The sequence below is a fragment of the Camarhynchus parvulus genome, chromosome 3, assembly GCF_901933205.1.
Source record: "Camarhynchus parvulus chromosome 3, STF_HiC, whole genome shotgun sequence".
Classification (NCBI taxonomy): Eukaryota; Metazoa; Chordata; class Aves; order Passeriformes; family Thraupidae; genus Camarhynchus; species Camarhynchus parvulus.
This window is the reverse complement of record NC_044573.1, coordinates 29736726-29748912: the sequence shown is the minus strand read 5'-3', so window position 1 is coordinate 29748912 and position 12187 is coordinate 29736726. Positions and strand designations below refer to the sequence as shown.

The 12187-nt window shown below is 35.8% G+C and overlaps 1 protein-coding gene across 3 annotated transcripts in view; it reads right to left on the bottom strand.

Annotated features, from left to right (window-relative positions):
- Positions 1-444: 444 nt before the first annotated feature.
- Positions 445-12187, bottom strand: part of BTBD9 (BTB domain containing 9) — a 105905-nt gene continuing 94162 nt past the window's right edge. For 2 of the 3 annotated variants that reach the window (XM_030946345.1, XM_030946346.1), the window contains exons 11-13: positions 5791-5869; positions 1840-1860; positions 445-1140 (exon numbers count right to left, since the gene is read on the bottom strand). In XM_030946345.1, coding sequence (XP_030802205.1) covers positions 1036-1140; positions 1840-1860; positions 5791-5869 — 205 coding nt within the window. In that variant the 3' untranslated portion in view covers positions 445-1035. The remainder of the gene's footprint in view (positions 1141-1839; positions 1861-5790; positions 5870-12187) is intronic. The other variant, XM_030946347.1, reaches the window with a different exon arrangement.

Sequence of the window (12187 nt, the reverse complement as noted above, 5' to 3'; positions counted from 1 at the left end):
AGACTGTAAAACAACTCTTCTTGGAAAAATGTAAATTATCTGCAAATTTGTCTTTTGGTATTTGAACAACTGCTTGTCAGTGAGCAGATGGAGTTCCACTTTTCTAAACCAAACATTTTTGATGTTCTGTTGCAAGTTGTCTTAGTCAGGCAGAATTTAAATAATCATCTTCAGGAGTGAAAAAATAGTTTTCTTCAAGATGGGTGTCTGATTTAGAAACTTCCTTTTGAATTTAGGAAGAGACAATTTTGTACTTTGAAAAGTCAACTGAGGTCAAGATTAATATAGATACATTAATTAGTTTGTTGATATCATGAATGCTTTTCTTATCATCCCACTGATGAATGAGAGAATTTGCATCTCAGCAGGTAAACATGTCTGATACTTCCTTAATCTACTGTACAGCATTTGCTATAGTCAAAAATAAGAAACTAAGTGGAATACAGAATCAAAATTATTTAGAAAACAGATTACTAGTTACAAAGGAATATGGATGAAGAATCACTTTAAAAATAAAATATATTCTGGACTGATGTGTTCCATAAACATTTTTTGCTAATAAAAGCCTCTAGGGAACAAATACTTATTTCATATGCTTTCCATTCTGCTTGAGTAATTTTAGATTTCCACTGTAGCTCTGCCTTTTATTCCCTTCTGTTTTCCTTGCCTTGGTTAGATTAGAGAGGTAGGGTGTTAATGGGGTACTTGATGAAGATTGAAGACCTATTTTCTTCCCTCTTGGAGACCAGCCTGATTTGAACATATCGAGGACAGTGCAACAGTCTCTTCATGTCCTTGGGAGAAAGCCTTTTCCATTTCAATACTTCCAGCTTTCAGACATGGTCCCCTTCATTCACAAAGAAAGAAAAGGTGCCAGCACAAGAAGGTTCTGAATAATTTCATAGAATGTCAGTAGGGCTGCAAAAGCTCCCTTTCAACCTCCTTTACGGTTGGTGAACATGAGGATGCGAGCTGGATCCAGGAGGGGAATGCAGGGAAGCAGGTGCTTGTAGCTCCAACAGGGCAAGAAACAAACTACTGTCCACCAGTCCCCACCTCTGCTGTTGCTACTTCCTTACTACTCTCGTCCTTGTGGGTACTGTTTTGTGCTGGGCACTCAAAATGCACACAATGAAACACCTGGAGAGAACAAAAAATTACGATAAAGCAAAACAATTTAATGGCAAAAGCATAATCAAAGTAAGATGAAGTCTACATGGAAGTCTATATGGAAGTCTGCAGGCCAGATCAGTGACAAAGTCAAAATAGAATGTTTCACCATGAGGTCAAAAACATTTACTCATGGGCAATAAACGTTAGGCAGGGACAACACTGGAGCAAGAGAAGGCCTTCAAATTATACCAACCTTTAAATATAGCACTAAAAATCAGAAAGATGGCTCCAAAACAGATAGGGGTATTTGTAAATGGGTTTTTTTTCCTTGCCAACTACCAGAAATACTTACTACATGCTATTGGATAATAACAACAATTATATTAGTAGTCTTAAACACATTTTATTATCTAATCACTTCCTCAAGAGGCTGAATGTTCATGCACACTAGAAATGAAATTTAAATCGTTACCAACATGATTCTATTTCAAGATTGCCCTCTGCTGTAATAACAATGGCAGCTCTACAGATATGTCCTGGAGTATGTAGAAAGGCATTCAGTGTCCAAGGTGGCTGCTGCTTCATCAGATGAAATATTCCTTTTGAATTATGATCATTTTCTGATGATTCAAACAATACCTGGGACCAGTGTACAGGTGACTGTATCTTAGAGTAAGAGGATCATGTGCTTAAGCATTTTTCCAATTTATTTTCTACTTTACTTACTTCTACTTGTTCTTGAAGAGCCTGGGAGGAGAAGGGGGAGGAACTCTTTAAAATTGTTGAAAAACCTCTTTTCATATGATTTCGCATTGCTATGAATTGCACAACTTTGCCACATACTAAACTTAAGTATTTTTTACACTGCTTTAAATTGTCTATTTTCCCATGCATTATAGTTTAAAAGCTAAAGCTCGATGATTATTTAATCTTGAATTTCAAACTTATTGTCTTAACTTTGTATACTTTTATGACATCTTCTATTATTCTTGTCTTTAAAGCTCTTCTTACAAACAAAAGTAATCTCTTATAATCTTAACTGCCCTTTCCCAGACCCTTTCAAATTAATAGGGCCAACATCAAATATCATAAACAAGACATGGATATACTACATATTCAAACAAGACTACAGAATACTATACTTTCTATCTTTTCTCCAATATAACCTAAAATCCTATTATTCTTTTTGACCATCCCTGCTCAAGTGAACATTGAGCAGACATCTGCACTGACATGTCTGCAGTAGCCCCAGGTCATTTCTGAGGATGTAGCTAGCTAATTCAAATTCTGACAGCATACATAAAATTAATTTAAGAAATCTTCAGTCACTGCCTTTTTTTTTAATGCCCATTATATTTTCTTGTGCCCCTCAGTGTAAATTTTTTATGCAGATACATTGCAATACATGCTTATATTTCTATATATAGACACTCATGCTCACATAAAGATGTATTGCTATGTCTTTATATATACATATATATGAACAGATTACAAATCTGCACAGGCACCCATACACAGACACATGTGCACAAAATGGTTTTCCTCTGCATTTCTTCTGTTTTTTCCTAAAGCTGAACTAATTCCTATATTGGCATGCATTCTCTCCATCTGTTACAGTTCTTGAGAAGCCAATTTTTGTATTTATCTACACTTCTAGAGAAGTCCCTTTTGTACTCATCCCACTCCTGTGTTTTTCAAGTAACAGCTATTGTAATTTTTCCAGCTGCACTTTTCAGGATAAGGCCTTGCAGAAAAGAACATTCTCTCATCCGTGTAGCTCTGTAAGATGCTGCTTTGCTTGAAGGGAAGCACAGAATGTGATGGAGGTCTCTAAGCCAGAAGATTCTTTATTTCTACTGTATTCCACAATAATAGCATTTCTCATTTAAAACCTCACTTTACATGGTGATACAGCTTTTTTAAACATAGTGTAGATAGCCCTGCAATTTAGCTAATACTAGTCTAGAAAGTCAGAAGTACACAATTCTTAAATTATAACTTTCATTTTCACTGATTCTTTCATATCAAATTCTTAATGGTGAAAACATGTGGCATATTGACAAGCCTGTGAATTTGAAACATTATTCTCAGTTACTCTGCCACCTCAGCATATAAGGAATACAGTGTGTGGGAAAAGCCTAAGCCTGAGAAGCACAATTGAGCCCAGCTGCTTCATCTGGCATCAGAATTAAGCATTTCAGAACAGTATCACTAAAACAAACAATCTTGCATGTGCTTCTCTCAAAAGAAAAAATGACAGCTCAGGATCATCCTGTGACCCACATCATGTTCTACTTCTCATGGATATTTTAAGAGAGGTCGGGCACACAAAGCAGGAAGGCCAAGTACAAATACACTGGTGCAGTAATTTGTAAGATAAAGCTCTCACATCAGCAGCTATGTGTCCTTTCCAGGTCAGTGATACTGGAGAGGAATAACAAGAGAAAACTCACATAAAGTATCAGGTGACCTAGCTGACAAATAATGACAAAGAAAAATCTTTTCTCTACAAAAGTAGGAAGTGTGTAAGCTCAAGAAAACAGAAAGTTACACTTCTATCATATTCTAATATACCAAAAGCTATTCAAACTCCAGGTCAAAAAATTTGTGAACATATCTTTCAAAACTTGGAAAACATTGTGAGAAAAAGATGAGTTTAAAAGATTAAAGAATTCACAAAATGGACAAATTTTATGGGATTTCTTTTAAATTCCAAAAATCAACTCTTCCCTTTGGGATGTACAGACTGTGTTTCAAAGTTCAAAGGTATTTGTTGGTAGAACAAGTAAGAAGTGTTTTGTACCTATTACAGTAACGCTCCTTGATAAGAATATGATTCAGAATGCTGAATATGCTGTATATTTTATTTAAAATCAAAATGGTTTGACATACTGTACAAGCAGCTGTGGGCAAGTAATTCTGGACCCTGCTTGTATTCTTACTGAAGAGACTACTGAGACTATAGAAAAAACCAAGACTTTGGTTACACTGTTCCTATTTAATTTGTAAATATGAAAAATATCTTGCTGCTTTCTTTGGAAAATTAAAATCTATGACAAAACATTACAGACCCTCTGTTTAATATATATATATATATATATATTTAAAAGTAATTTAGTAATATGTGCACACTCACAATGTTCCTCCTCTATAGGTGTTAGAAGAAATAATTTAAAAAATAAAAACCAAATTAGTGCTGGATACAGATTTTACAGACAAAAGAGGGAAAGATAAAGGAGAACAGCATGTGTTTATAATTCAACTGAGACACTACATGAATAGCTGTAACCTCTATCTATACTCATCTTCACTACAGTTATGCAGTGCTCTATATAAATAATTATACAGGATATTAAATTCCTTGGAAATAGTAACCAATTTGAAATTAGACTTATAGCTAAAAGGCCCTTGCTCTTTAGGGCTTAAGCTACCTTCAAGAACTCAAAGTTGAAAGTAATGTTTCATGCATTGCTACGTTTATGCAATGCACCTCGTTCTTTTTTAACAAAGAGTTGGGAATTTACAAACACTGGCATGAGAGGAAACAAGACTGTCAATATGGGTCAGTAATGGAAGAAGCCTTCTTCACACATGTACTGCCCATAGGCAGCTTCTGACACTAATTCTAAGGACTCATTGAGGCTGAACTGTATGTGGTGGGAGACACCGCTCAGAAACACAAAATAAAAATTTGTATTCCCAGTTCTGATACTTGGTCAGCTGCTTTCCAGCTGTTGGCTGAGATGTTGATATCTGGTGCTGCTTTTGTTTGCAGGAGTTGCACTACAACAGGGAACAGACAATGCCATTGGACAATGCTCCCAGTGCTTAGGAACCAGCAACCCCAAAAGCTAAATACAATCAGAAAACCTCACCTCTGGAGCTGACAAATTCTAATTAACCCAAATGTAGTAGTGCTACCTCAAGCTCAGTATACATCATCAAAGTACCATGTCTGGTGGTGAGCTACACGTGGGACACAGACAGGCAGGTCTCAACACACAAACAGTGGCCTTTGGTGCCTCTTATAATGTCCCAATCTCACAAAGACATGCATAAACTCTTAAATTCATATACTGTAAATTGTTTCACTGAAGTAAAGAGTAAAATTTGGACTTAATCTGAGACAATGCACAATGACTACAAAAGAGAGAAGCACAAGTAAACAAAGATGGGATGATATTGCACTTTCCTTTTATACAGAAAAATATTTTTGTCTGTATAAAATGAAAAAAATCTTCAGGTTTGGCCACTATTAGTCAATCGATTTACCAGGTATGAAAATTAATTTTAAGGGACTCTTATTCAAATAAGATTTTCTTATGAATAATGAGATTTTTATTATGTTTTGTTAATTAAAAAGATAATATACGGGTGATAAAACCCAAGTACATCAGAGACGATACACCTTTCTCTAGTGCACTAAATTGGTATTTTAATTGTTCATCAAAATAAGGATTAATTTAAAACCAAACCCAATAGGAGCGTTTGATGGCAGTGTGGAAAGGTCAAAACGAGGAACAGGTAATAACACCATTCAAGTGTTTTGCTAGAGTGCCAGAGCAAAAAGATGAAGTATGTACATTTGAGAAGGCCTTATCAAGTTCACTGCAAGATACGAAAAACTGTGTTGTAGTATATTCTTGAAGAATATAGGGTTTTTTAGAAGTTCCTTACCTCATTAGCTGTGTTACGAGTTCCAACTATTCTGATAAAAGATGCAGGCTGTTTATCAAAAGTGATTGTTTGCCAGGATCTACAAAGAAAATTCAGAAAGACACACAAATATTGAACACAATCACAAAAGCCTCCAATAAAACATACAGAGTGCATTCAAGCGACAGTATGTACTATTATCACTTCACAGGACAAATGGAGAAACATTCTTCATTGCCTGAATTTCCAGCACTACTTCCTCATTTTTAAGTGTCTTGACTCTCCTTATGCAATTTCATACATAGCTTATACCACTATAATTTGTATGCAGGGACAACAATTATACTATTGAAGCTGAAAATTTAAAAAATAGTCAAAGAAAAAAGGCCTGGATAAAAGCTGAAAATCTTTGACTAATATTGACCGTATTAGATTAAAAAAAAGGTCAGATAAATAAAAGTGCATCCTCCTATCAACTCCTCATGAGGAATCATCAGTTTGGTTCAAGAAAATTGCAACTGTAGGAGAAAAAAAAACCCAAATCAAACCACCTAAAACCTCTAAACTTCAACTTTTCACACTCTAAGTGGAGCAGTAGAGCAAGAGGAGCCAAGCTTCCTTTGTGCGGACCAAGGTCCTTCCAGGAAGCTACGAATGTCACAAAGCACCATTTGCAGTTCAGGGTGTGAGCATTTCCACATCCTGACACAGCGGCAGTGAGGAGAACAGACAGCTCATCCAGAGCTGGTGTGTAATTTTTTCAGGCTAGACTGAGAACACTAGAGGTACATTGGGACCACTATAATCTTTGTTCCTCACTCATATTCATCTGATCTGAGTGAGGTGCAACACCTCAAGCAGCCTAATACACAGCAGGAAAAGGACACCATAACTTTGTTCTCACAGTACAACAGAACAAATAAAAAGAATACCAGGAAATAGAGGATTCAGTTGGGCACCAGTTTTCCACTAGTTTAGTACATGAACACATTAAAATTTAAATTATTTTATATTCATAAAACATTAAAAAAATTCCAGAATTTAACTTCTCAGCCAAATTAGACTCTATCACAGAAGGCCTCAGAAATAAAATGAAGTTAGGTCTAACCTGATTAATTTACTATGGAAAAAAGCTGGATAGTTTTCCAGAATGGGTTCTGAATACCTTCAGAAGTGTTCATGTAAGAAAATGGGGACCTAAGTAAAACTGGAATAGAACATCACTCACTGCCAGCAGACAATCCCAAAGCCCGGTGGTATGAACAGCTTAATTGCTGACTACTTGTCTGACATTTGATTTTTCTCTTGTTGGGAAAACCCCTTTTGTCACAAACATAGCATTTCTCAGCTTAATTTAGTTGGTTATTACTTTTATCACTGCTGTCCAGTTATATTTGCTTAAAGAAGATTACAAATCCAATCAAGTCCCAATTTCAAATAGTTTACTGGTCTTACTGCATGAGGTAATGGGCGTAATTAGAGTCATTCATGGTAACAGACAGGTGTGGTTTGTGGCAGGCTCCAGAGGTAGGCAGTTATCTACCTAATGGTATGGTTTATTTATATGCCTTATGTGGCTATACCTCTATTTTAAAGCTCAGGTTGTTTCTTCATGCTCCAGATAAAATATAAAATGGGAATAGACTATTTTGTTGATTGTTTCAAGACCTGAAAGATTGTTATGATTTAAACATTTCCCCCCAAACAGGAGAATTATTCTTCTTGATATCCCTTCTAACATTACTCTAGTACAGTCAGTCAATCTCCATGGTCAAACAGAACTTATCTTGAAGTACAATGTCCCAAAGATGAGAGGCTGGGACAGAGAGATGATCACAGCACTGCTTCTCATAACAAAGCATTGCCATAGTTTGCATTATGCATACGCCTTGACATTTACACACAAAAACTTGATTCAAGGAGAATGATGATGTAAAAACCAGTTTGCTTTCTAGTGATTTGGACAGTATTTTAAAGCTGCACTAAATAAAAGAGTTTAAAATCCTAAAGAAGCTATTAAGAAGAGCCTGTGCCTCCCTAGACACTAATGTAGAGTTTGTGTTCTGTGATAAGAAAATATGTTAATTAGAGACCACAAAATAGAATAGAAGTGGGTCTGTATTTATTTCTACTATTTCTGAGCACTGGTCAGATATACACTGCAAGAGCTCAGTGCAGAATTTCCACGCGTGGCAATAAATGCCATTGCCTGTGCCATGATGTGGTACCAGGGAAGCTGATGCGTCTATTTGGGAATACATCTGAAGAGCACAACAGATAGTAAGAGAGGCTGAGAAAAAGATCTCTGAAGATTGTTTTGATGACATCCAGATCAACTCCTCCAGGAAGTTCCTATGCTTGTTCACTTCCCATCACACTGCAAGTCCTTACTTTCTGCTACAACGGCAGTATTAGGATTTGATTATAATTACCCCTTTAATAATATTAAAATATAATGGAAAAGAATAAAAACATTTCTTGAGGGTGTTTTAGATAGCATTTTCAGCAAATTCAGTCCTAAGAATATTTACTATTTTGGTATGTGTCCATTTTACTCCTTTCTCATTGGAAAAAGAAAAGTAAAAATTACATACAATTTGTAAGTAAGTTATTAAAATGCAGTAATACTGCCACTAGAGAATTAATAATTAATTGCATAGTGAGAAAATATGGGGTCTCATTTTATTTTCTTAGCAAAAAGGAGAAAAGCCAAATAGAAAACAAGCCAAGTGGATTGGGAAGAATAATTTTTGAAATAAGCAAGGCAAACCTTCACTAGAAAGATGCATGGATTTGACTGCAACAGTACATTTGAGAATGTCTATATATGCAAGGCAATACCTCTACAGTATACACATTATTATGCAGCAAAGAGATAATTTATGCATGTAACTATACCCCTATGAGAAAAGAGATTTCTTACAGAACATTATCCAGGCATATCTGACCTCTTTTTTGCATTTTTTGCTGATATAACAAATTCACTTAGAATTCTATTAATGTATAGAGCCATAACAACTTTCCAGTGGTGTTCCTCAATTAAAGACATCACGGGTAATCCTCAAGTTTTTTTTTAAACCTTCCTTTTTTACTACAAGTTATCTCTGCTGGTACTATTTTAATAATATCAGTTTCTCTGTAGAAATTCTATTTTGCAAATAGAATTTTTGTAGCCATGTTTTTGTAGCCATGTCATTTATTTAGTCCTGCCACGCCTATGTGCTTACTTTACATTTTCCTCGCACAAGTTTGTCTTTCTATTCTCAAAATCACTTTTGATGGTCTCTACAAAAATTTCCTCCAAACTTTATACATTGCTTTCACATTGATTCACACATAAGTCACTCTGTAACAGAAACAGCAGCATTAAGGCAGATCAAAAGCACTTCATTTTCAGCCTGGGATTAGACAGTCCTGTGTAATGGATGGCATTTCTTCACCTTTACTGCCCATATGCCAAACAAACAAATTTTTCAAACTGGTGGCAATACTTCAACTGTCTTTACCTGGGACACAGTCATAAAGAAGCTATCAGAATTTACTTCTCTCATAAAATAACACTGCTGTCTTTTGGACTTTTTGTGTCTCTGTACAGCTTATTAGTGACCCTATAACAAATATAGTTTTCAGGGTTTAGCTTTATTAAATATTCAGGCAGTGTTGATATTTTTTAAGCTTTGACACCTGTCGTGCTGGCTGATTTGTTTTAGATTTGCTGGCTCAGTCTGCAGCAGTTCTGGTCATCACTTTCACAACTGAAATAATCACTGCGTCAAGCTGAGGTTTCCATCTCGAAGAGAAGACCCAGGACTAGCAGCCTACTCAGATTTATACCAGGATCCTCAAGCTGAAATGCAGCACTACAAGTTGTTTGGCTAGCAGCTCCATTTTAGAAAAGAAATTAGCTTCATTACAGTCCTACAGCGTTTAACACTCTACATCTCACCTCAGCCACACGACATCTAACTCTTTTTCTGCCTGACTCCCCTAAGGAGATGCAGTAATTGATGATTAGCATTCCAAAGCCATGCTTGCATCCTGTGAGCCTGTCATATTTAATTACATTTTAACTATATTCATCTTCTATAATAGCCTGAACATAATTTAGATAATTATCTTTTGCTCTCTTATTCTCTGACTCTGCCTGTCTCACTTAGAGCTCCTTGCAATGAAAATCACTTTCTCTGTTTAAACATATAAACAGACTCTTGGGCCAAGAATTTTCACCTCTCCAACAGCAACAGCTGAAAACCTGATGGCTTTGTGCATCACACAATCTCTTCACCACACTCTATTCAGAGAAAGGAAAAAGATCACTAGAAATCATCCCACTTTCATATTTCTTCTTCTCCTTTTCCTTATTAGGCTGTTGCAAGAAGAATGCAAGAAATTCTAGGTAAACCAAATTAATACCTTTCTATACCTAAACTATCTATAGCTCCAAAATAGCAATTCACCTCCTAAAGAACATAATGGGGTTTTTTTTAGGATTTGGAACATTTTCCTAGTTATTTCTAAGAAAAGCTGCTATGTTTCTAAAGATTTATTACACATAATAGGACATAAATAGTGATTCTTCCCCATTATTTCCTCCTCTTCCAGAAAGAACAAATTAAAAAAGAAGGAGCAGCTTATATTTTATTGAGGTTTTCTAATGAGCCAGTGGCACTACACAATACTACCACACTGTGGGCTTACCAGAGCAGCACTGATGAGAGCTGAAACCCAGTTCAGGCCAAAGATGTCAGACAAAAGAGAAAGCTGTTACATGTAACTAACATTCATCAAGCTGTAATAACCATATCATATTCCTATCAAGGCTTACTTTAGGCTAAGCATGTACATTTTCAATGTGCACATCATGTCTCCTCACTTTCTAAGATGACATACAACTTCCATATTTCTGTTCCTCAATACAAGAAAAAAAGAAAAAAAAAAGGCAAAGCAGACTGTGAAGCAAATTTGACCTCAATTTTACTTTCTAATATTTGTCTACATATGCCTTATTCTACAGTAAGTGATGAAACACTTCTTAGCTTATTTGGATGTTAACTTTTTAAACTGTAGCAATGTATTTTTCAAATGGAATTTGTAAAAGCAGGTAAAAGGACAATGAAAGAAGAGTTGTGTCCTTTTTCTATATATTAGTCTGATAACTGTACTGATATAGAGAAGGCAGATTGTAGCCAGCATGTGACGCTGCCAAGAAAAATTGTGTGCACAGCTAAGCAAGCTTACTGAAGGAGTGCCACAGTATGTTCTGCATGATATGTTACACCCCCTGCTTTGTTAATGAATACCATACTAACCTTTCTTATGGAGTACCTATAAAATAAACACAGAAGCACACACGATAAATGCTATAAAAGTAATTGTTATACAGATACTCTTTGTTATAAAAAGGTCTACAGCTACCTTATAAATTGCCTATAAAACCCATGTTTTCCACCATAACAGTACTAAACAATGAAGGGAATACTCCCTCTCCTGTTACAGCTATACTTTAACATAGGAACTCACAAAGACAGACCCTTAAAGAAGTCAAACTGAGTAGCTGGCTCAGCCAGCCCCTTGCCATCCAGCCTCCCAAACTACTGTGGGGGGAAGATAAAGCATGAGAAAGAAAATATTGTTAGGAATCAAAGCTCATCAATGTTTTGGTTTATGAATTGAAGCCAATTAAGATAAATTCTATTACTGGTCTACCTCAACTGAAACTGAGTTTCCATCTCATGCTGTCACCATGACCCATGTTTCTCAACAGGTGGCCTATGAAACATGAGGCTCCTAAGGAAGCAAGGAAGGTCCAAGCTGGAAGTAACAACTTTTTATCCGTTCCTCTCAGAGATGGAGGCAAAACTGACCTAATTAAGCATCTTGGCAAAAAAACCCCAAAAAACACCAAACAGCCAAAAAGGACTTTAAGTACTAACAGAGGTAATAAAAATAGTTTGTATAAATCATACAAGAGTCAAGAATAAATGTGAGAATAATAATAAATACGGAAAGTCACCTCTTGCAGTATAGCTTGATATATTGACAAGTAAAAACATGCATGAACATCTTTTGGGAAACTCTCCCTCAAACGTTTTTATTGTTAATGTACTTCCCATAAGGATTGCATAATTCTGAAAGCATCTGAACTAAATGTGTAGCTATTTGTAGGATAATTTCTATGATTTTGTCTCTTGCACAACCCAAACAAAATATCTGTCCTCTACAAGAATGCTTTAACTCAACTGCTATAAATGCTGCATTGCATAGGATTTGCTGTAGAAACCAAATGTGGGCTTGACAAAACAGACCTACTAGAAAAAAAATGCAACATATAATAGATTTCATAAAGTCTATACTGGCTTTCTGACATCTGTGTAAAACTTCTCACTTTAAAGACTCCATAAAGTAACACCTGCTTTCA